The sequence below is a fragment of the Blennius ocellaris genome (genome assembly GCF_963422515.1).
Source record: "Blennius ocellaris genome assembly, chromosome: 20".
Taxonomy (NCBI): Eukaryota; Metazoa; Chordata; class Actinopteri; order Blenniiformes; family Blenniidae; genus Blennius; species Blennius ocellaris.
This window is the reverse complement of record NC_137669.1, coordinates 21,968,072-21,992,662: the sequence shown is the minus strand read 5'-3', so window position 1 is coordinate 21,992,662 and position 24,591 is coordinate 21,968,072. Positions and strand designations below refer to the sequence as shown.

At 45.1% G+C, this 24,591-nt stretch overlaps 1 protein-coding gene across 1 annotated transcript in view; it reads right to left on the bottom strand.

The window, feature by feature from the left end:
• Positions 1–24,591, bottom strand: part of ext1c (exostoses (multiple) 1c) — a 97,683-nt gene that overhangs the window by 68,730 nt on the left and 4,362 nt on the right. The window contains exon 2 of the mRNA XM_080516379.1: positions 16,450–17,798. Within this exon, the coding sequence (XP_080372505.1) occupies positions 16,450–17,396 (947 nt within the window). The 5' untranslated portion in view covers positions 17,397–17,798. The remainder of the gene's footprint in view (positions 1–16,449; positions 17,799–24,591) is intronic.

The window sequence follows — 24,591 nt, the reverse complement described above, 5'->3', positions numbered from 1 at the left end:
ATTAGTGAGTCCTTTGAACCCTCCAGTGGTCGGGATTATCGCCGTCTATCAGTCAGTCATCTCAGCACCAGCCAATCGGAGCCCTCCGCTCCACATCAAAGAACTGCTGCTGCTGCTGCTAAAAAAGCCTTTTCATCTTATTGCGAACTTACGCGACACAATGTTTTCTGACCTAATTTCTGCAGCAGATATATCTCAGGCAATTTATAGGCGTCCTGTGAGGAAGTGCTTTGGTTGAGGAGAAGAATCTCCACAATGTGTTGGGGACGGCTTAATTGCGGCAAAACTGGTGTGAGTTCCCCGAGTGTCTGTAAGTAATGATTCGACTGTCGGCTTCTTTTTTTTTTTAAATTCCCGCACGTTAATGATTTGAACTCCTAAACCCCGGCGCTTCCCGCCGCACATCTCCCCGTCTGACGAGGCTTAAAAAACATATTTTAAAAAGTTAATTAGCCATAAACAAATGCGGCTTCCCCTCCACCCCTGAATTCGTTTACCCCCGTCTCCCCCGGTGTCGCACAATGAGAGGCAGAGGTATCGGTAATCACTCATCTTGCTCGCTCTCATAATTACTGAACCACAGACGCCCGGAGCGGCGGCGGCGGCGGCGGCGGCGTGGAGGTCGAATGTCAAAGAGATGCGATTGGGGAAACAGTAAACAAGTGGAAATCAGGCCACTGAGCCCAGGTCAGCTGCTACACTGCAGGAAAGGACTGAAAAATGTCTCCTTCCAGATCTCACACACACACACACACACACACAAACACACCCATGCACACACACACTTTCTCTCTTGTCATTGTCAAAGCTTTTACGCTCCAGTTGGCCCGGACAAAAGCGAACGTCGGTCGCTGGAGGCTTTTCCTGCTATGATCGCTGTGGTTTTAGCCGGGGTTGATAAAGGGTGCGATTAGAGCGCTGAATGGGAGCCCATTAAGAGGACATCCACACGAGAGCGGGATGGCCCCGAGGGGCCAAACGACTTTCCTTTAGGGAAACCTGATCGGCACCTGTCAGACTGGAGCCGCCCACTCCATAACCGCCGGAGCGCTGCAAAGCAAAAAACAAAAAAAGCATGAGCTCAACTAATTGAGGAGCTGATAGTAGAAAAGAAAAGGGGGGGGGAGGAGAAAAGAAAAGTTTTCCTCGGCCGCCAGAGCTGGACGGCGGACAACGTTTTCAAGGCCAAACCCAGAACAAAGCCAATGTTTGTACAGCGAGCGAACAGAATCGCGGCGCTCCGGCATCAGAAGTGACTCACCACATCACAGGAGTTCACAAAAGCTCCTCCACACGTAAACAAACTAGAAATATACAGATGTAGTGGTGCAACCAGTTCCTGGCATCTGAGTTGATTCACTTATTTCAGTGCCTGACATGCAACATGTGAGTAGAAATGTAAAATATAAAACTCAAGGATGGCAGTAAAATTATAAATGCTCAAAACACTGTCATTAGATTTCTTTTTAAAAGTAGTGAGTGATGAGTTTTCTAATATTTTGTATTTAAAACGTCTGTACCAACTCCAAAAACTGGTTATAAAAACTGACTCAGTCGTGGTCGAAGTTCTTTCCCATGTGAATCTACAACCGAGGCGAAAATTGTCGAGCTGTCTAATGAAAACTTCCCCCAATCACAACCTGAATTAATTTTTAAAAAACATTGCTGAGACAGTCTAAAACGAGTGTAGAGCGCTTTAATATGTGTCCCAAACCGATCCAAAACTTTTCCACATTCCCAGTCTAGTAAACCAACACTAGTCTGAATCCTACCGTATTTTCTGCCCTATAAGGCGCACCGGGTTATAAGGCGCACCTACATTGATTGACATAATTTACAATTTCATTCATATATAAGGTACACCGCCCTATAAGGCGCATGGAATAGACCAGTGGTCAGCAACATTTATAGCTCAAAGCCAGTAGGTTACATTTTCCACTGATTCTAACACCCAGAGAGGTGCACACGCTTTATTTTAATAGTCTACCTGCAGCCTATGCCAGGAGGACACTACACACAAAACCGTCTTCACTACTGGTTGACAACTTACAACTACCGGTAATAAACTAAACTACATGAACTAAGCAACAAAAACACAACACAACACAATTATTACCGACACCACAAACCAAATCTAACCCCCAATAATTGCATTTAAAACACCACAAACAGCTGCAATGAATTATGGGAGTTTCTATCGGCTGCACCGAGGAGCTCAGGTTGAATTTGTCGCTAACCCTTGCAGCGACAAATTCATGTTTTGTGTTGTTGGAGGTTATTGTGGCTCGTTGTTGGGCTTGGTGTTGTGTTGATTGTGTTTATGTGTTTTTGTTCCCCAGTTTAGGGAGTCATTATTTCATCTAGTTTATTTTGGTTTGTTAGAATGTTGGTGTGCAACCATGAGTGATGAAGGTGTTGTGCGGAGTGTCGTCCGCTCTGAAGATCTGGTTGCAAAGTTAGAGTTGTCAAAATAAAAGCTTCTGGTTGTTCAGCTGTCAAATAGCAGCCTGGAGTAGAACAATCGTCCATATATAAGGCGCACCGGGCTATAAGGCGCACTGGCAGCTTTTGAGAAAATTTGAGGTATTTAGGTGCCTTATAGGGCGGAAAATACGGTACTCAAAACTAGTCTAAAACCTGTCCTAAACCGATTAAGACTAGTCAATAACTAGCAGTTCCAACCAGTACAAAACTAGTGTAGACTAAAACTAATATAAAAAACACTAATCCAAAGCTCTGAAAGCTCAAAGGGAGTCTCAGGAGTCCCACACTAATAGAAACCTGCTCCTCACACCAATGCGAAACCGACCCAAATCTAATGATCCAAAACCAGCCTTGAACTCATTTAAAAATCACATTTCAATTTAATATCAACCCAAACTAAATACCCAGTTTAGACCCACTTGCCACGGCAGTTCGTAACCGAGCTGAATTTTTTCCCCCCCCCCCACGATATCAGAGCGTCTCGGCTTGCAGCCGCTCAGGCCCACTTATCCAGTCTACCTGGATTACGCACCTTGAAATCCTGGGAGATTAACCTGGTCCGGATTTCTCACGAGTCACGCCTGGCAAGTGCGTGACCTCTGAGTCGCTCCTCCGGAGAGTTTGGTTTTAAACAAGCGCTTGTTTTCACATCTGTGTGCAATAGAAGCCGGCCGCCGCGCGGAGGATATTGCAGGTAAGGTAAGGCGACGGACTTTCAAGCAGCTGGGCCGTGTTAGCGGCACAATAAAAGCAGAGTTCACGACTGTTTTGGGATACTAAGAAAGGTCACTGAACAAATGTGATGTTTTATTTGTCAAATAATCAAAAGGGGATGAATTATTGGATCGTTTTGTCACGGCTTCTTCCAATTCGTATAATTTTAATAAGGTTATTCTGCTTTTTGTTGCGACATTAGAAGGATGGCAACTCATAGCCAATAAACTCATAAATAGAAGTTAGCCTTGTTCTGCCCAATGACAATAAAACTTCCTTCCATCTGTTTTCGATACCTGATTCATCTGACTTGAAGCCACGGGGGGAAATAAAGCAAATCCCTGCTGGCCACATCTGTGGTTCATGGCTGGGATACGATATTGTTTGTTTAGAGCACTTTGAGATTCGCGGATGTAAAGTGCAATGCAAATAAAATGCATTATTATTATTATTATTATTGGTATTTTTTTTTTCTTACTATAGTATGTCTATTGTACTTATTCTACACTTTGCCGCCCCCCCATCATAGTTTATTCTCCTTGTATCTCATCCTATTGTATATTTTACTTTAGAACTTATTATACTGTATTATAGGTTGTGATTTTTATCTTATTTTTAGTCCTATTTGATAGTCATTGTATATAAGATTCCTCTATTCTACTAACTGTTTGCACATTCCTTGTCTTTCCTTTCCTCATGAGTTTCCTTAAGAGCTGAATGTTAGGAGTAAATTTCTCCACTGTGAGATCAATAAAGGCGTATCTTATCTTATCTTATCTTATTAATTATTATTATTATCATTAGATCAACAATGGGCCCACCTGGATCAACCATACCGGTAAGCCTTGGGCAAAGCATATAGGATGACATGCATTCAAAGTTGCACCTATATGGACTAAATATGAGTAAATACGCAATGTCTTGGTCTAAACATGTGGGTAGGAGTCATGTAAACACAATCATTACCTGACGTGTCGTACTGCATTGGTCCCTGGCATGGGGCCAATATTGAACCCGAGGCTAAAACCCACATTGGACCCAGAATTCAGCACAAGCACTGCCTGCAAAGGCCCGAGATACAAATGTTGGCTGGTTAATAAGCAGGAATGATCAGGAAATGCATGCAAGGGCCTGGCGTACCAACTGGGAACGGCCCAAAAAATGATGTGCGTTTTTAGATCGCACTTTAAGGAAGCGGAAATCCTGAGAATTTCAACCATAATCTCGACAACCGCGTCTCCGCGTCGTCGCAGATTGAATGTTGAGTCCTTCAAGTCCTCCAGGGGGGGGAATTCTCCGCACACAGGATGACCTCAAGAGTAGTTTTCAGGAACTACTTGCCCCGTCCTACTAAATGATTCACACAACATTAATAATGCATTGAAAAGGTGCCTTATTGTAAAGAAGGACCCGACGGGCAGATTAGCGACGTCGCAGGCCGATTTGCCGCCTTTCATATGGCGGATTAGAGGAAACCTCAGCTGACACTTTAAGGCTTGAGAGATTTCCTATGTTGACCTTCACGACGTTTGGGGTCGTGGAATCACGGCGGGAGCGGAGGGGAACACAGCGCACAACGTTACGAGACAATCGTGTGTTCGACTATTCAGCCTGGCGACAAAAAAAAAAAAAAAAAAAGTTTTCCTTCCACTGAGGAGTTTGGCTCTCTAAATAAATTATACGTAAAGATGGTGGGAGGCTTGCGGTCAACTGTCGGAGGATTGTGTATAATACAGGATAGACACAATAAGAGAGACTGAAGGATTAAAAATAAATCTTAAAGTCTGGGCGGGGCTCACACGCAGGCCGTTTTGTGGGGTGGAGCGCGTTTGTATATATAAGTATTTTTTTTTTTAAAACAGCCAGGATGCTTTTTGGTCGTGAGTCACATCGTCTCTGGTTTATTTTCACAGTGGGAACTTGTTAAAAAACAAACGAGTTTATTTGTCACGGTGGACGCACGACGGACAAATGACGACTTATTCTGCAAAGAGCAGAGAGTCGGATTTACGAGAGATTCCGAGCTAAATGGCGGCGTTAAAGGAAGCGTTTTGGAAGCAGTGAGCAGCGGTCGGGGGAACAATGACCACAAAACATTCCATGAGAAATGGCAGGCAGGTTGTCGCTGGTATGTTTGACCAAGAATACAATATTTGTTTTGAGGAACGAAAGCCGTATGGTTTTTTTTTTTTTTCTTTCTTCTTTCAGCCGAGGGACCTCTGCCAACCTTTTTTCCAAGGCGAGTATTGCAGCCAAAAGACATCATTCCCGTCACTTCCAGTGAAATCCCATTGATTTTGTGACCTTGTGAACACGCCTGTTGGATTTAAGATAACTGGGCTCTGTCTGGCGAGGGCTGGAAATGAATAATAGCTTAAATGCTGGAGTTTTACGAGAGCTGATAAATAATTCTTTAGGCCACGTGAACTCCTCGGGGTTCGCAGATTTTACAAGGGGGGAAAAAAAACAACAACAACAACAAACAAAAAAACCCCAACGACGGTGGTTTGGGTGATGAAACTGATTGAAAACTGCTCAAAATTCAAGCTTTCTGCTTTTCATGGCGAGATTATAAAGTGGATTATTAGCATTCCTCTGAACCTGCCTGGTTATTCTGCCGCTTGCAAATGCTTTCTTTAAAAAAAAAAGAAGATTCACAAGAGAAAGGTTTAATTCAGAAAAACACCAGATGGAATAAATAAAGTCTAAAAAGTGAAAAATCATGCTGGGTGAAGTTATCTCTTCTGGTTCTGCAGGTTTCTTCCTGTTATCAGCGGGTGAAATGAGTCCACATGTGATTCTGTTGGCTGAAAAATGTGGACCGGATTTCCTGAACGGAGGCGGAGTCTCAATGAGACGCGGCGTAATGAGTCAGGAAATCCATTCCACAGTTTGCAGCCAGCCTAGCATGTTAACGGAGGTAGCGCTAGCCGTGCTATCCGACTTTTCATGACGACACGTCGCTGTTTAGACGGATTTTACGCTCAAAACACGGCAAAGTGCCGACGTGAATGTTTGCGAAGGCGTTGTACAGCGAGACGTCGCCGTTTTAAAACGCCGGCTCGCCGCGAACGGCTCGTTCCTCACAGGCGATTCACACCTCCGTGAAGCTGCGTCCTCCTCCACGCGAACCTCCGTGAAAATAGTCCCAATCGTTTGTCTTGCTGGAAAATTCCAGTTTGTGCTGCGTTGATAAATCGTTTCTCCATGAATTAATAAAAGTGATTCTGAGGTTTTAAAGATAGATCGGTGCTTCCCTGGAATGTGGAATTGCTGGTTTATTTTCCTGTATTTGGTGCGGTAAGAAATAAAACATTAATTATACATTTCGAATGACGTCGGCTCTGTATTTTGATTTATATTTCAAATAAAGTTCACCCATCTGTTTATCTTTTGGCTTCCCCTTAGTACGATACCTTCCGATGCATCCTGTCATCTCCCGTTAAAGACATTGATCTTTCCAAACTGGACAGAAGTCATCCCAGGGAACGCTGCCGGTGCCAATCTGATCAAACCCTGCAGCGTCCGGGCAGGCGTTTCCCCGGGATGATGTGATTTGCAGACATTCTTAAACAATGCTGGTCCCAGAGCCGGTCGGGTTCACCCCCTCCGGACAATGGGAAGCAAGTCTATTTCTAGACGGAGTCTGGCGAGAGGGAGCCAGACAGGAAGTTCCCACAAGGAAGGCAAAGTGAAACCAGACATTTTCATAATTAAATGTCTCGTTCTGACGGTGGACGTCACATTATGTGGTCGGCGGAGGCAACCGGGCAAAGTTGGATGTGCAGAAGCGCAAAAGTCCACGAGAAATTAGAATTAAATGTTAAAAACACCGCCGATGGAAACAGCGGTGAATGTGCAATGTGTGAATTACTACAAATGTAATTTACACCAGCTCTTGATGCAATTTTTAGTTGGTGAAAAGTTAAAAAAAACACTGTAAAATCTTATAGTAAGGGAAGAACTCCGCTCGCACAAACCCTTTCTCACGTGGGCGTCATCTATTTGTATTTTCTGAAATCGCATTTCATTCCAGGGTTCAACATGTTGTCTAATTACATCCTGAGTGACCAGTAAAACAGAACCATAATAACATGTAAAGTTGAAAAGAAAATGTCTTTTTTTTTAATTTGCAAGACCAAACAATTGTGAAGGAAAATGACAAATATGTTAAATCTCATTGAAACCTGAATTCTTTGCTCATTATCTCTGAGGGGATTGAGTCCTTTGACGTTTCACATTTGATCCATTGTCAGTGTAAAAAAAAAAAAAAAAAAAAGATTGTCATAGCTTTCGGGCAGATATAAAACCAGGAGATCTGGCGGATTAATCGCAAAACCTTCGGGTGCAAACCTTTGCCGCTCGCTTAACTAAGTGCATGTGACACAACTTGACAAAAGCATTGTGAGGACAGAAGACTGATGTGTGGGATTAGAGAAGACGTGAGCTGGAGACGAGGACGAGGACGGAGGACGGAGGACGGAGTGCAGCAGTGCCAGGGAATCACAAGGCCGCCGCTCGTTTCCAAGTATTCTAAACAGAGACAGCAGAGACCCATCTACACACACACACACACACACACACACACACACTTCAGAGGTATAATTTCACAGGCCCTAATTACAGCGGGCTGCAGCATTTCTTATTTGGCTTGCCAGAAGAATGTGAAATCGCACTCTCGCTCGTCTGGCGTTCACAGATTCAGCGCTCTGCAGGAACACACCCACATGTTCATCTAGATGGAGTGGAAGTAGTGACTGTGCTGCCTGTTATTTATTTGTTTTTTTTGGTGTTTTTTTGACTGTGCACGCCAGCAGCTATCATTACCGGCACTTTTCCTTCCCGATGCCTATTCACCTTTTTTTTTTTTTCATGCTCCAAACTGTAAGAAGAAATGTAAGATTCCCAGTTACAGGACAGTGTTTTTTTTGCCAGATAGACGATTCCCAGTTAGATAACCGTGTTTTTTTCCCAGATAGACGATTCCCAGTTAGATAACCGTGTTTTTTTCCCAGATAGACGATTCCCAGTTACAGGACAGTGTTTTTTTCCCAGATAGATGATTCCCAGTTAGATAATCGTGTTTTTTTCCCAGATAGACGATTCCCAGTTACAGGACAGTGTTTTTTTCCAAGATAGACGATTCCCAGTTAGATGACAGTGGTTTTTTCCCAGATAGACAATTCCCAGTTAGATAACCGTGTTTTTTTCCCAGATAGACGATTCCCAGTTAGATGACCGTGTTTTTTCCCCAGATAGACAATTCCCAGTTAGACGACAAGTGTTTTTTTCCCAGATAGATGATTCCCAGTTAGACGACAAGTGTTTTTTTCCCCAGATAGACGATTCCCAGTTAGACGACAAGTGTTTTTTTTCCCAGATAGACGATTCCCAGTTAGACGACAAGTGTTTTTTTCCCAGATAGACGATTCCCAGTTAGACAACAGTGTTTTTTTCCCAGATAGACGATTCCCAGTTAGACAACAGTGTTTTTTTCCCAGATAGACGATTCCCAGTTAGACAACAGTGTTTTTTTCCCAGATAGACGATTCCCAGTTAGACAACAGTGTTTTTTTCCCAGATAGACGATTCCAGTTAGACGACAAGTGTTTTTTTCCCAGATAGACGATTCCCAGTTAGACAACAGTGTTTTTTTCCCAGATAGACGATTCCCAGTTAGACGACAAGTGTTTTTTTTCCCAGATAGACGATTCCCAGTTAGACGACAGTGTTTTTTCCCCAGATAGACGATTCCCAGTTAGACGACAAGTGTTTTTTTTCCCAGATAGACGATTCCCAGTTAGACGACAGTGTTTTTTTCCCAGATAGACGATTCGCAGTTAGATAACCGTGTTTTTTTCCCAGATAGATGATTCCCAGTCAGATGACAGAGGTTTTTTTTTCCCAGTTAGATGACAGGTTTTTTTTCCCAGATAGACAATTCCCAGTTAGATGACGGTGGTTTTTTCCCAGATAGACGATTCCCAGTTAGATGACGGTGGTTTTTTCCCAGATAGACAATTCCCAGTTAGATAACCGTGTTTTTTTCCCAGATAGACGATTCCCAGTTAGATGACCGTGTTTTTTCCCCAGATAGACAATTCCCAGTTAGATGACAGGTTTTTTTTCCCAGATAGACAATTCCCAGTTAGATGACAGTGGTTTTTTCCCAGATAGACGATTCCCAGTTAGATGACAGTGGTTTTTTCCCAGATAGACGATTCCCAGTTAGATGACGGTGGTTTTTTCCCAGATAGACAATTCCCAGTTAGATAACCGTGGTTTTTTCCCAGATAGACGATTCCCAGTTAGATGACAGTGGTTTTTTCCCAGACAGACGATTCCCAGTTAGATGACCATGTTTTTTTCCCAGATAGACGATTCCCAGTTAGACGACAAGTGTTTTTTTCCCCAGATAGACGATTCCCAGTTAGACGACAGTGTTTTTTTCCCAGATAGACGATTCCCAGTTAGATAACCGTGTTTTTTTCCCAGATAGATGATTCCCAGTCAGATGACAGAGTTTTTTTTTCCCAGTTAGATGACAGTGGTTTTTTTCCCCAGATAGACAATTCCCAGTTAGATGACAGGTTTTTTTTTTCCCAGATAGACAATTCCCAGTTAGATGACAGGTTTTTTTTCCCAGATAGACGATTCCCAGTTAGACGACAAGTGTTTTTTTCCCAGATAGACGATTCCCAGTTAGATAACCGTGTTTTTTTCCCCAGATAGACGATTCCCAGTTACAGGACAGTGTTTTTTTCCCAGATAGACGATTCCCAGTTAGATGACAGAGTTTTTTTTTCCCAGTTAGATGACAGTGGTTTTTTTCCCCAGATAGACAATTCCGAGTTAGATGACAGGTTTTTTTTTCCCAGATAGACAATTCCCAGTTAAATGACAGGTTTTTTTTCCCAGATAGACAATTCCCAGTTAGATGACAGGTTTTTTTTTCCCAGATAGACAATTCCCAGTTAAATGACAGGTTTTTTTCCCAGATAGACGATTCCCAGTTAGATGACCGTGTTTTTTCCCCAGATAGACGATTCCCAGTTAGACGACAGTGTTTTTTCCCCCAGATAGACGATTCCCAGTTAGACGACAGTGTTTTTTTCCCCAGATAGACAATTCCCAGTTAGACGACAGTGTTTTTTCCCCAGATAGACAATTCCCAGTTAGATGACAGTGGTTTTTTCCCAGATAGACGATTCCCAGTTAGATGACAGTGGTTTTTTCCCAGATAGACGATTCCCAGTTAGATGACGGTGGTTTTTTCCCAGATAGACAATTCCCAGTTAGATAACCGTGGTTTTTTCCCAGATAGACGATTCCCAGTTAGATGACAGTGGTTTTTTCCCAGATAGACGATTCCCAGTTAGATGACCATGTTTTTTTCCCAGATAGACGATTCCCAGTTAGACGACAAGTGTTTTTTTTCCCAGATAGACGATTCCCAGTTAGACGACAGTGTTTTTTCCCCAGATAGACGATTCCCAGTTAGATAACCGTGTTTTTTTCCCAGATAGACGATTCCCAGTTAGACGACAAGTGTTTTTTTCCCCCACTGCGATTTTTAACTCCGTGTCTTTATGTGTTGAAATACACTCCCATTCATCCTCGGTCACTGATATGTTACAAATAATTGACTTTACAAGTCGTCTAGCTGGGACTCGTCTATCTGGGATGAAACCGCGAGCTTCACCAAGCTACATTTCCACGTAAAACGACTGCACCTCCCCAGTTTGACTTGCATTATTGCATTCCGAAAGCATTTCCTGTCCTTCGCCGCTTAGTATGCTGCGTTCACCCCCCGACACCAACGGAGGGGTTTTGTTTTTTGTTTTGTTTTTTTAAAGTCGGGGTCGCTCACGCTTTCACAACCTTGAGTCTCTGCCGTCATGAATAATGACCCCCCCCCCCATCCCCGCCCCCCCCGGTTTCCAACCGGCGGCCTTGTTGTACACGTTTTAGACTAACAGAGCGGAGCGGCGTTCGGCCATTACTCAACCTTCATCCTCGCAGGACATCCATCTCTCCGTTTGGATTCCGTAGACACCTCCACCTCCTCGGGGAGGAACGGGAGAGCCGTTTTGTTTTCCCGCGGTGTCTTTTGTGCGTCTTGACACATCCTCCCCCCCCCCACCCCCCACCCCCACCCCCCCCCCCCCCCTCCTCACCGTGTTGTTCACACTCTTGCTCATTTACATTCACTGTGAAATGCACGCTCCCCTTCCCTTTCTCCCAGAACTCTCTAAAGTGAAGGAAACTAGGCCATTAGGCTGCAGCGCGGCTTCTCCCTCGCCTCGCTTCCAAAACTCCCTCTCTTTCTCACCCTCCCTCTCTTTCTCACCCTCCCTCTCTTTCTCACCCTCCCTCCCGCAACCGGCTCATTCGTACTTTCTGCACAACTCGCCCACGGCGTCCCTCAGTCCTTTCGCCGTTTTTATTTATATAAATACATACATGTGCACCGATTCAATGGTACCTAACGAATTATTTCCAGGCTCCTTCTGTCCCCATTCAGATTTCTTCAGAGTTTAAATGGGATTTTTCTTGGTTTCTAGGTCTGCGTTAACAGAAAGAGATTTAAAAGTATCCGCTGACCACCGTGGGGACGACGTCGCCAAACCACACATACCAAGGCCGCGTTTACACCGGTCATTAAATAATGACATCGCTTTTAGCGTTTTCAATTCATAAAAATGCACCAAAAAAAAAGAAAAACGCAGCGTTTTGAACATAATGTGGTTTTCTTTTTTGGGCCACTAGTTGGCGCTGCACAGACAAGAACACGCAATGAACATTAACAATGGGAGTACTGACAGACGTGTAGCAGTGAAGTATTTACCCCCCCCATTTAAAAAGAGTCAGAGCATTTTTCCAAAAAATAAAAAAAACTTTTTTTTCCAAAAAGTTTTAAAATTTTTTATTTCTACCTCCCTTGTTTACACAGAGTTGGAGCGTTTTTGAAAAGTTTGCGTTTTGTCCCATTTCCACGGGGTCAAAGTCTGCGTTTTTATAATAATTAGAGTTTCCCCCCCCCCGTTTCCATGGAGACGGAATCAGGACAAACAGGGCCAGTCTTGCTGCCTGTACTCCTACTCTGGGAAAATCAGTGAAGCAGTTTGAAGGTTGTGGGACGTGTCGTTCAAATTTGTTTTGAGAAAATAAACGCCTGTAAAATGTACTTTTACATATTATTTCTAATTGATGTTTTATATGTCTCTCATACATCTAGTATGTGTCCATATATATTTATATAAATGGCTTTGTTTCTCGCAAAGAATGGTCTCTGGGCGCCTGACGGCGGCGCTTTGACTCGTACTGCGGCATCAAACGAGATTGTATCCACGCAACCGTTCTGGTTCCATAACGACTTTGCTAAAGTTGCGCTCAAAGTTAATGTCGAGACAAGAAAGCGTCACACTGAAAAGCAAAGCGTTTACAGGTCTACTCATTGAGCCGCTTAACCTCCTGGACGCTGGAATATTCAGGCTGTAATCTCAGCGGAGAAAAAAAAAAAAAACCCACCATGACAGTATTGATTCCTCAATCTGTCCCTCTTCCCCCACCCTTCCTCCTCCTTGAGCTCTTTGTCTCCAGGTTGCTCGGGTTATTGGTTGTCCAGGTCCCTCAAGGCTAATCTGCTGGTGTAGCAGCTGCATGTGCTCATTAACCTGGTGCCACCTTGTAAGAGCCTCACACACACACACACACATGCAGGCTGGACGGGTGACAGACTCGCCGCCGGCGGGTTTCTGCAGACGTTCTACCAGGGGGGAGGAGCAGTGGACAACCGAGGCCCCGTTTCAATGCGTTATTTTAGGGTGACACGAGACTTCGGGGCGTGTAGGACACATGCCAGGCCTCTAGGGGCGCTGTGACTCACCGAAACACACCAAAAACGCAGAAGCAGACAGAGCACGTAGAAATTTAGATGTAGATTCCTGCTCATAAACTGTATTTGCGGTCCACACCCCAGGGGGGTTGGACCCTCAGGAAAAGTTTTACTGGCAAAAAAAACACTGGGAATGATGCAGTGAGCATGCCGGGTTTTTTTTGCAACGAAATTACAGAAACATGCGCCGACAATAAAATGCTGCAAACGCTAACAATGGGTGACGGTGGCTCTCAACTACAAAGATGACTGGGAGTCGTTGCCATGTTTGTTGCCGTCCATCGACTCGTGCATCTTCAGAAGAACCGTCACTCAAGGCCTCCGCCGTTGATGGAGGTGGAGGGTTTTCAAAAAGTTTCCCCATAGGAATCTTTTTTACTCTGGATCGGAACACCGCTGTCGTGTAAAAAGACAAAAGTTTCGCGTTTTCGCTTGAAATCGCTTAAACTTCGAAGGAAGAAGAGATGATCCCTCCCTCCCTCCCTCCTTCCTCCTCACACCTCTCTCTCTCTCTCTCGCCCTCTAAAAACCTCCCATTTCCAGGGAAAGAGACTTCACACAAAAGGCGATAGGAAAAAAAAAATAAAATCCTCCAGCTTTTATTTTGGCGTGTTTTCCTTACAGACTCTCTCTCACCGCCTTCCCCATTCACACTCTTACAACCTCAGAGTCGTTTCCAAATCTACCGCAGAGTACCACATGGGACCCCCACGCCCCCCCCCCCCCCCTGCCCCCCCCCCCCTGCCCACCCGGGTGTCGGAGCGTTGAGCCGTGTGGAATAAATGAGCTCATTCATACGACGTTGAGCAGCTCCGTCCGTCCCTCCGCCGGCCGGCCCAACATAAACAGTCCTGAAGGCGCTTCCATCAGAACCAATAGAAAATGGAGAATAAAAAAAAAAGACGCTCACAGCATCTTTGAACTACTTTCCCCACTTTGAGTTTGCACTCCTCCGTTTGGATGTGCGAATCGAACGAGGGATTACTGCTTTCAAAAACCTCAATTATCTCTCCCGCTCCATTGTTTCATAAGAGTATTACCAGAGTTTAGAGACGCCGTCCAATTTTTCTTTTTTGTCTCATGCAGTCGGAGTGAAACTCAAAACTTTTTTCTCCCTTCATTCTTTCTTTCGGCGGAATCCATACATGTTCTGCAAAAGCCTCACGTTACGAAGTAGAGCTCTTAAGTAGAGCTGTTAAACTTAATTTGATGTTTTTGTCCCTTTAACTTAATATTGCGTTTTGGTTTTTAATTCAATAATACTTTTTTGGCGGGGTAATTTCAATGGATGTTTCGTACATTTAATCTAAATGTATATTTGTATTAATTTTGTATTGATATGATCAATATTTATATTTCCATCATTTGGCTGCTTAAGATAAAATATCCCTCTGCTTTGTCGCATATTTATTGTATGTTCATCTATTTATTCACTGATCTATTTTGATTAATACTTTTTCTCGCTACTGTGACTTTGCATATAGCAAACATATAGCAACATGTATTATTATTATAATTATTATTGTTATTGGGTTTATATTTTTGCACTTTAGCCACTCTATTGTGTTTAAACTTTTTAATACCAATTTACAATATTCCTAAAGTCTTACTGAGCTTTTCTCTGTGGGATGGATTCTTCTTTGTATTGTGTTGCGTCCTGTCATCTGAGAACCGCTTCATAAATAAATTCTGATTGAAGTCAATCAGATGCCGTTTCAACATTGTGAATAAGTGAGTAAAGATAGGCTTTAAATTCTGGCTTCATGATCATAACAAAACAACAACAATGTAGTGGAAAAATTGCTGTTTGGCTGCTGATTACACTGTGGAAATAAAACGCAAGTAGGCAGCCAATTCTGTGTTCATCTGGATGCATAACACTAAATGTAAGGTAAAGTGAACATATGCTTGTATATCTGGGATATTTTGAGGAAAAAGGCCATCGGGATTTTTCCATAAAAATAAATGAGTAGTAAATCGACACTATTGAACAATAAAGGATTAAAATCTACAGCATTACTGTAACCCCACTACTTCTGGCACATACAGAAAAGTGGTTGATTGCTATAATCAATGCATTGCGATTACTGGAACGTTTGTGAGGTATTGACTCAATACCCTACACCTCTTCAGAGACGTTGAACTGGATATATGTGACATAAATAGACTTTCCTTACTACACGAGTTCAGGTTCCGACGTGCAACTGAAAACTGATAAATGTCAAAATATCATACTTGCGTCAACATTTGACTTCCTATTAACTGATGCGATTTTAAACGTTGTTAAAGTGACGTATTAGACTGAAATGGTTCAAATGAATGCACAACTTACTTTTCTTGAATCTATTTGGTAACTGAACAGGAACGTTATGCCGCTATCCCTAAAACTTTTTTTTTTTTTATCCTTGACTCAACAATGATTCTTAAACCACTGAGAGTGAAAAAGGCCAATGCATCACATCACCCTGGGCTGAAGTGAAAAAAAAAATATTTCATATGGTTGCGGCTTCCAAAACCCCAACAAAAGGCCACATATGCTAAAGTCAATTGCTTTTTTAATAGTAAATCAGCCTATTTAAAGAATTTGGCATTGTTTGCATTCTAGTTTCTGCTGTAAACTGCAGCAATTGTAAAAAAAAAAAAAAAAAAAAAAGCACAATGTCAAGAAGTGCATCTTTTGATGCCGTTTAAATTCCCCTCAGATGTTCTTACACACTGAATCGAGCAGCTCAGGGTCACGCGCAGCGTCGCGCTCCAACCACTGTATTTTCTAACAGCGCCAATAAGAGAACGAGAGGATCGCTGTAAAAAAAAAAAAGTGACCTGAAAGTAAATTTCCAGAGACTCGAGACCGAGTCTGAAATCTTTGATCTCCAAAGCAAAACGCCAAACATCATAAACTCAAACAGTCGAAAACTGTGCGGCCATGAAAGGGAGACAAAAATAACCAGCGGGACGCCGACGCCGCTTGTGAGGGAATCAGTGACTTCTGAGAGACCGAATAAAAGGGAATGTAAAGTTTAAAGAAAGAGGCAAGTAGAACATCGCCGCTGTGTGTCATAAATGGAGAAAAAAACAGCAGTTAACATGGTTTCCTGCGAGACCCGGTTTACCCCGCAATGTTTCATCGTTTTTTGTGTTTTTGTTTCAGAAAAGAACAAAAAAAAAAAAAGAAAAGATTAACGATGGCAGAACACGGACATCCGTATAAAACTGCCACTCTGGCGCAAACGTTGTTATTGCCCATCTACTGAGCATGTGCAGAAGCACTCTGAGCACTGTCGCTGCGTGAACGGAGGCGTTCCACTATTCATCTCGAAAACACTGCGCGCACCGCACGTCCACCGCCTTACCTCTCGTACTCCAGGTTGTCGTGGTCGCAGCGGGCGTCCTTGTGCTTCTCCCAGTCCTTCCCGTGGCGGCACGTGGTCAGCGACACGATGTCCTTCCCGTTGTGGATGTGGTGCAGGGCGTTCCTCGTGTCGGAGCCGATGCCCGTCAGGTAGCGCTTCCCCTTGAACATGAGCAGGTACTTCCTCCGCGGCGGGATGGCGTTCCGCACCAGCCAGCCCCGCTCGCCGCCCTTCTGGGGGTGGTCCCTGGAGAAGAGCGGGATGGAGACGTCGAAGCCCGGCCGGAAGTGCTCGGCGTTCAGGCTGGCCTTGGCCAAGATGGCCTGGCCCATGTTGAAGCCCAGGTCCTCCGTGTAGTTGGGCCACGTGCCCGAGTACAGGTTGAAGACCAGGTGGTTGCGCCCGTCGTTCCACAGCGGGTAGCCGCGGATGCGCTCGTCCACGTTGGGCACGAACTGCCCTGACAGCTGGTCCCGGTCCAAGGTGTCTATCCCCAGCACGAACAGGCACGCCTCGCGGGGGTCCGACGTGTAGTACCGCGACTCGGCGATCGACGTCAGGATCTTCCGGTAGCTCTCCGACACCCGGTCGTTCTTCTCCGACGGATATATGTAGACCCGGAAGCCCTCCCTCCCCCGGCGGCGGCACCGGGAGAAGTCGAAGCACGTCTCCATGCGGCAGCGGCCGTCCTTGTAGACGGCCGACCACGCCTGGCGCCGCTGGCGCGGCGACTCGGACGTCCCGGGGTCCGTCTGCAGCTCGTCCAGGTGGGCATAGCGGGGCAGGAAGGCCCGGTCGGTCCAGTTGGGCCAGGGGCGCACCACCTCCCCCCGCTGGCGCGTCAGCAGGCGCAGCAGACGCAGCTGGACCCCCCCGCCCCAGTAGAAGACGACCAGCCAGCAGCAAGCACACAAGCCCAGCAGGACGTACTTCTTGCGCGCCTGCATGGGGGCTTGTCACGGATCTCTTCTTTCCGCTCTGTCTCTCTCTCTCTCTCTCTCTCTCGCTCTCTCGCTCGCGACTTCTAACAGGGGGCTTCTAACGGGGGACAACGTGTGAACAAGGACATCACTGCCTCTGAGCGTGGCCCAGTCCACTTTGCCATTCACACTGATGCGATCCGAGTCACTGGAGTCGCCCACTGCATTTCCCCCATGTGTCCTCCACTGTACTCTCAGATGTGTTGGACGGTCTCTAGTTCAGCATGCGCCGCCGCTGCTGCTGCTGCTGTGTGCCTTTCCTCCGCCGTCCGGCCTGGCTGAGAGTGATGCAGGGTGATTTCTCCGCTCTCGCGGGCCAAGCTTGCTGCCTCATAGTGCCTGGCGCGACTGCCGTCTGCAGGGCCCCTCCTGGGGAGAAGGAGTAAACAAACAAGGAACACACATCAGCACACAAACGCCCGAGACTTCCACTTGGATTAGCCGCCGAAAGCAGCTGCCTCGATAGGCGTTCGTACTAAACCCCGCTTGCAGAGCCTTGAGGGATACACGCTTTCACGTGGATGGAATTTGATTTTAGAACATATGTAATCTGCAACCGCAATCACTTTCGATGCACGTCGAACACCACGGATGCAATCAAATGGCGGCGGCGGCGGAGGGGAGCGCAGCTGGGGAGGAGAAGCTGTCAGAAGCCCTCTCCAGCTGGAGCTCACGAGGAAGAAGAGCTCTGGGAAAAAAGCGGGTGTGTAACCATAATTAGCCTCACATCAAAACCATCCCCCCCCCCCCCCCCCCCCCATCATCATCCTCCGACGGCCACATGTACGGCTATTTGGAGGCTCGCGATGCAACGGGGACGGCACGCTAAACTGGGGAGCAGCGGGCCGCGCGAGATGTTATGGCGCTTTGCAAGCTCGGACGCAGCGGAGGAGAAAATAAGAGCTCGTTTAGCATTTGGAGAAACGTGGAGGGGGGTGAGGGGGGTGGGGTGGGGGGGGAGTGACTTCGCAGCTCCGGGATGTCGTTGAATGCTTTTCTTGTGACGTTTGCAAACTCGGTTTTTCAGCCTCGTGTTTTTCCAAACGGACCCCCTTCAACTCCCCAGGTCGTACAGTGTGGATGTCCATGTGTGTGTGTGTGTGTGTGTGTGTGTGTGCAGAACACACCCCACAGTGAAGGACAGTGTTCCCGCTGCCAGCTAAACCACACAAAGGCAGCTTTCAGGTCTCACCTGGCCGCTCTCTCTCCTCGCTCTCCCCTCGTTCACATTCCTCCATTCCGCCTCCTCGGCTGCCCGCCAGGACTTCTGCCTGCCCCGTTGCCTCTCGCGGAAAACAAACGGCGTACCAAAATAAAGTGGGTAAACAACGTCCCCCCCCCCCCCTCAATTCCTCAAAATTCAAACGCTGAGAGGAAATGAGGATTCGTGTGCAAATGGCTTGCACCCGACCATCACACATGCTCAAAAATCTCATTTGTATGTATGGTTCATTGACTGAAATCATTCTTCTTTTTTTTTTTTTTTCCAACCGAACGTTTTGCTTTCTAATTTCTCACAAATTAGTTTTCGGGTTCAAATAACCAATTCTCTTCAATCCAGGGTGAGGAATAAAAAAAAAAAAAAGGCGAGAGGAGACGTGACACTTTCATCATGGCTGTGCGATGTGCTCAGAGAGGAGGGCCGCGGGATATTAGCTGGAAATGCAATATGCAATAACGATTGGCTCTTTCTGCTTCCAGACTCGTTCTTAGAAACAACGGGGAAATTTCTTTTACCACTCATTCGCAACCGGCAGTGGCTGGGCAGCGCTCAGTGTTTCTATTACCGCCATCACCATCAGATAAATGAATCACAATCAACCACATATGACATTCTATCGTTTTGGAATTTCCCCAGCATGAATGCTTGGATATCTATAGTGTGATGACAATTAATATTGTGCAGACATACATTTAAATTCATACATTTGTAACCTGATTTTCTAAAAGTAAAAAGAGCCATTGAAAACAATATATTTTACTTTAACAACACAAAAAAACTAGTTAAGATGGAGGTGTAAAGTGGGTATGAGTTGACTGTCAATCACTCTCAATGTGCAAGAAGTTACAGCTCACTGCATTTAGACTGTAAAACCCTTTTAGTTGATGTGTTTAGTCCAAACTGCTGGTGAAGTGGCGTCAGGACGAATTTACGAAAACGCAAAAAGTCCCATTTCAGGAAGGTTTTGCGTTGACACAGCGGCAGTTTTGAAGACGAGGTCCGTTTCAGAGCAGCAACGCTGAAGCCGGTGTAGCTAGCCTGCCGAGACACAAGCTAGCGCTGTTGGTTGTTTTTTTGTAAAGAAATCGTGGCTCAGTCGCCGTGTGGAATCGTTGCTGCTGCGCAGGCGCGCCGCCGTCGTGGCAAATCGTTTTTCTGCTCATGCGCGAGGGGATGAAATACGTCAAACTTGATCTTTTTTTGGAAAAGACAACGGACACTTGCATGTCTCGTCTCGTCGGGGTCAGTTTGAGCTGTAGGCAGTTCAGGTCGGGGAGAAAGACACACTTGGGATCCCATTACATGTTCCTCATCAATAATTCACTTGCTTCTTTAGTTAAGGCATCGATTTTCCTTTCTTGATTTTTCTTCTTCTTCTTCTTCTTTTTTTTCCCCTCTTCTCCCCGTGCTTTATATCCCCGTCCACCAACGCATGCAATTAGACCTCCATCTTCCTCGGGATACACTCCCGTGGGAGACGTGCATGAGCTCTGTCCTGGTGATTTGTGGCTGAAGGGATAATTGATAGCGATGGCAGGAAGGTGTAATAGAAAAGTGATGGAGGGTATCATTATAATGATGGTAATGATGATGGGCATGAGGAATTGATCCCGATGCCTTATCTAATCTCACGCCGGACCTATTTCGCGTTAGGACGCCATCGCGTTTCTGCAACTTCTTGCTGTCGCAAAAAAATAACCGTCCCACAAGGATGTTTACATTGATTTAAGTGCGCCGAGGTCCCGCTATTACCGCCGGATACACAATGGGGGGGGATCTAAATTCACAGTGCAACACTATTAAGCAAAAATCTTCTCTTGACACCCTTTATTAAATACAAATTTAGCACATAATAGCAGCCCCACAATCGACTTGTGAATGGATTTCAAAATCACTACAGTATCCGAGGCGACGGGGCATCGCGCTTTCAAGTTGATGGATGATGATACGCGGAGTGAACGCGATCTCAAAAGAGCGACGCGACAAAATATCACCGCCGTTGTCGGACGACGACGATCCTTCATCGCGTTCCCTCTCGAGTGTGTGAGAGTCTCAGCTGATGGCTGCTCTGTGTACTTTTGTGTCCAAGGACAAATGACTGAGTCGGGCTTCTAACAACAGGCCGTCACGATGAATGTGAGCCGGAGAGCTTGTGAGGCATGCTCGGACCTGACGACATCCTCAAGTGGTGAAAGTCCCCTCTGACACCACTGATGGGTCATTATGGGGAGGGAGAGAGAGAGAGAGAGAGAGGGGAAAAAAAGACCCAAGGCTCATTGGATAAATGGGCCTGAAGGTTCAAGGAGGGGGTGAATCAGAGCAAATTCACTTTTCACCATTTCCTCCTGGATTGTTCACCCACTGAGAGGGAACGTGAACCTCCAACCTCCCAAAACAAATTAACACCTTCTTTCTGTCACAAAGTCATTTATGTCGTTTTGCTAAACGTACATTCATGACAACAATTTAGAATTGGTCGAGCCGTTTCAACACGGTGAGCCCATTTTAACTGATTCAGCCAGTTTGGTTGTTTTAGCTATTTTAACTTTCGACCTTCTTTTTGTATGTTTTCTCGCTGTAATAAACATTCCTGACAGTTTGAAACATTTTGGCTTCATTTTTCTTTTCACCAATTCTCCTTCTAACATTTTTTTGTTGCAATTTTAGAAGTTTGTAGCCTTTATTAAAAATCTTTTTTTTGTGTGCAAATTTAACCTTTTCAACCATTTTATCCAGGAGAATAAAAAAAAAAAAGCCAAGTATGCAAATAAAAAAAAAAAGATAATAATGAGATTAAATTTGTTCCATGTGTAAGTTTCGTGAGAGCCAATACAGAGGAACTAAAGAGCCATGTGGCTCTAGAGCCACCGGTCGCACCGTCGTGACACAGGTGAGTTTTAACCGACAGATGTGTCGTTTTGCAGTCGAAATTCCAGCTCTTGTGTTTTGTCCGCAGACCTCAGCTGACTGCAGGGTTTCAGTGAGAAACAATAACAACTCGCGCCGTTTTCCATTTTTCAATTATTTCTCCCTCATCCTTGAAAGGAGGGGAATAATAAAAAAAAGAGGGGCGAAAAACAACACTAAATCACAGACGAGAGGACGCTTTGATCGTCGGCCCGCCTCGAGTGCAAATACACTCCGAGGAAGGTTCGTTCGGGGTTCCGCGCAGAAACGACGCGGCGCGATGACAGTCGGCACATGCAGCTCATGTGTGCATGCGTCAATGAAACAAGGTCATTTATCGCGGCAGCTCAGACACTCGACGCAAAACTGGCGCTTCCACGTGATTCCACATTGAGCTGCGGCTGCAAAATACATTAAGCAGAAATAGTTATTATCTTTAGGCGAGTTTTAATAACGTTTATGGCCGACGAGTAATTTTCACGAGTAGGTTTATGATAAATATTTCTCTTTTATGGTGTTTTTATTGTCAGCGGGAGCCCACCGCTTTAACAGAGCATCAAACATTTCAGCTCTCGGTTTTATCACGTCGATGTCGGCCTTTGCTTTTTGCCCCCTTTTAGTTGTTTTTTTTTTGGAGTATTACATTACCGCCATGCCAACTGAGCAATCCCACTGCAGCTCTCATCGTGGAGCGGAGTAATCCGAGGTATTAGTCACCAAGGTGAGAGCAGACAAATAAATTGGCAAAATGCTTCCAACAGACAACAAAATGGTCCTTTTTTCAAATATAAATAGCATCGACGATGGAGTGAGGTACTTCTGAAGACATAAAGTGATGGAAGTTGAGTTTAGTGGATTATTTCTTTGTTGTACTAAATATACTCTATTAATCCCCTTGGGGAAATTTATTTTTTTCCCGCATTAACCCATGTTTCCAATCGCAACAGCGCCTCTCCAGCCGCTGCAGCAATGCTTCCGGGTTCAATAGCAGAAGAAGCTGTTGCTCATCCCACAAATGCGTGTTCCCCGGAAATGTTTCGCCATTAAGAACATGCAAAGACGCCAGCCTGTACAGAACCTCCTGCTTGAATATATTACGTTTGGGACAGTCAAGAGGTGAAAAAGGGGAGAATGTAAAGAGGCTTGAAATGAGGGACCACGGAGGGGACTCGACAATCGATGCCGAACGGGCGACGGCAAGGCCTCGCGGGCTTTCCTCCACTGTCCCTACCTGCTCAGTTCTTCACAGAAAAACACAATTAAGTCATTCAGGGAAATGGAATGGAAATGTGTTTCCCCTGAACCGCGTCTGTTCCAGCAGCTCGTTCCACTGTGGTCATGCAGGCCTTGATAGCAAATGAAAACTGACTCGCTCTGAAATGGATGGACTTCTGCCGGAAAGTCACTGTTATTTATTTTGTTCTTTTTGATGCTCAATGAGATCTTTTTTTTTTTATGAAGAGCCTCCTGTCATTGGGTGACGGATTGGCCTCTCCCTTGTTTGTTCAATTCGCCGCTGTGTCGGCCACAGCGACGGAGCGCCTGACACTGCAAATGTTCAAAATGAAATCCGCTCCCATTATAGTCATTCTCCGGGAGGGAGAGTCATCGCCACTGCAAGAGAAGCAGCAGAAGTATTATTATGTCTCAAATGATTTGGTTAGACACAGTGCAGGTTGTAAATTGACACTGGATGGGGAAAATCACATTTCCATTCCTCTCCACAAATGATATAGTTAGCTTCTGAAGCCAGTCCACCTGAATGACAGCGCCTCCCAACGCTGACACAGATCCCGGGCGACTGCCGGCGCTCAGCCCTCCACTGGCTTTCTGTGCGAGCGTACGCCTCAACTTATACTTAAGTACACATCTGGAGTGTGTGTGTTTGTGCTGGCCTGAAGCTGGCGATACCTTCAGCGAAGTAGAACGTTCTGGAGAAAAACACAAATCTTGTGGTGAGGTGAAAAGGCCCGGCCGAGCTAAACTTAAACCCCGGACTCTGTCATTACAGGCCCGAGGAGCGGCAGATAGCTGCGTCGTGTTTTTTTTTTTTTTTTTTATGTTATTGCAGCGGTTCCAAACTCTTTTCGCTGAAAATAAACCCGCGACTGCTCGTGACCCTTTATGACCGACTCACAGAGAGGTGGAGCCGCGAGCCGGTCAAAAGTGTTTCAGAGTCTCAGTGTCATTAATTTCGGTAGCAGTGTTTTCAATTTTACTAAAAGTAGTGCGATTCTGGTTAAAGAATGAGAGTTGAGTATCATCAGCGTAGAGTGAAAAGGCAAAAGACTTCAAAACAAAGACATTTAACTGTATTTGGTTCCAGGACGCATCACTCAATATGGCAAAGTGTTGAAAATTGTACTTATTTTCTAAGTAATTCCCATAATTTACTTATACTACACTGCAGAGTCCACATGGGATTGCAGTAAGAGTCGTTGAGTCTTTTACAGAAATCCGCTTAGAGATTTTTCTAGCTTGAGAATCCTGGAATAAATGTTATATATTATCAGCTTCATGATGGACTTTATTGTGAAGTAGAATAGAGGCTCAGAATAAATAAATAAGACGGTGCTGATAAAAATTAATGGATGAAGTGTTTATTGCATCTCAGTGTTCAGTAGACGTGAGGAATCGAGCCGCGTTTACAACACTGTTTCGAGTGAAAACACATTGTTTCTGCGTTTTTGTTTCAGAAAAGTTTTAATTTCCGTTTCCATGGAAACGACAGATTCTCTGATTCCTGAAAACCACGTGTGTTTTTTGGGGGTTTTTTTTTATTTTATTTTGTGCGAGCGGAGGGGAGGTGAGACGGGCCAGGAATTTGTGTATGTGCTCATTAACCGAGGGTTCTTTTATTGCCCTGAATGAGAATGCCTGCATAATGGCAGGGTTGCAATTTTTTATCGCTGACTGACGGTGCAGAACCTGGAGGAGGAGTGGAGGAGTGTGTGAGGTTTTGCCAGCCTGTCTGTGGTCATATCAGCGAGTGTGTAGCAAACCAAAGAAACCCTGCGGTAGGGGGAGGCTGTG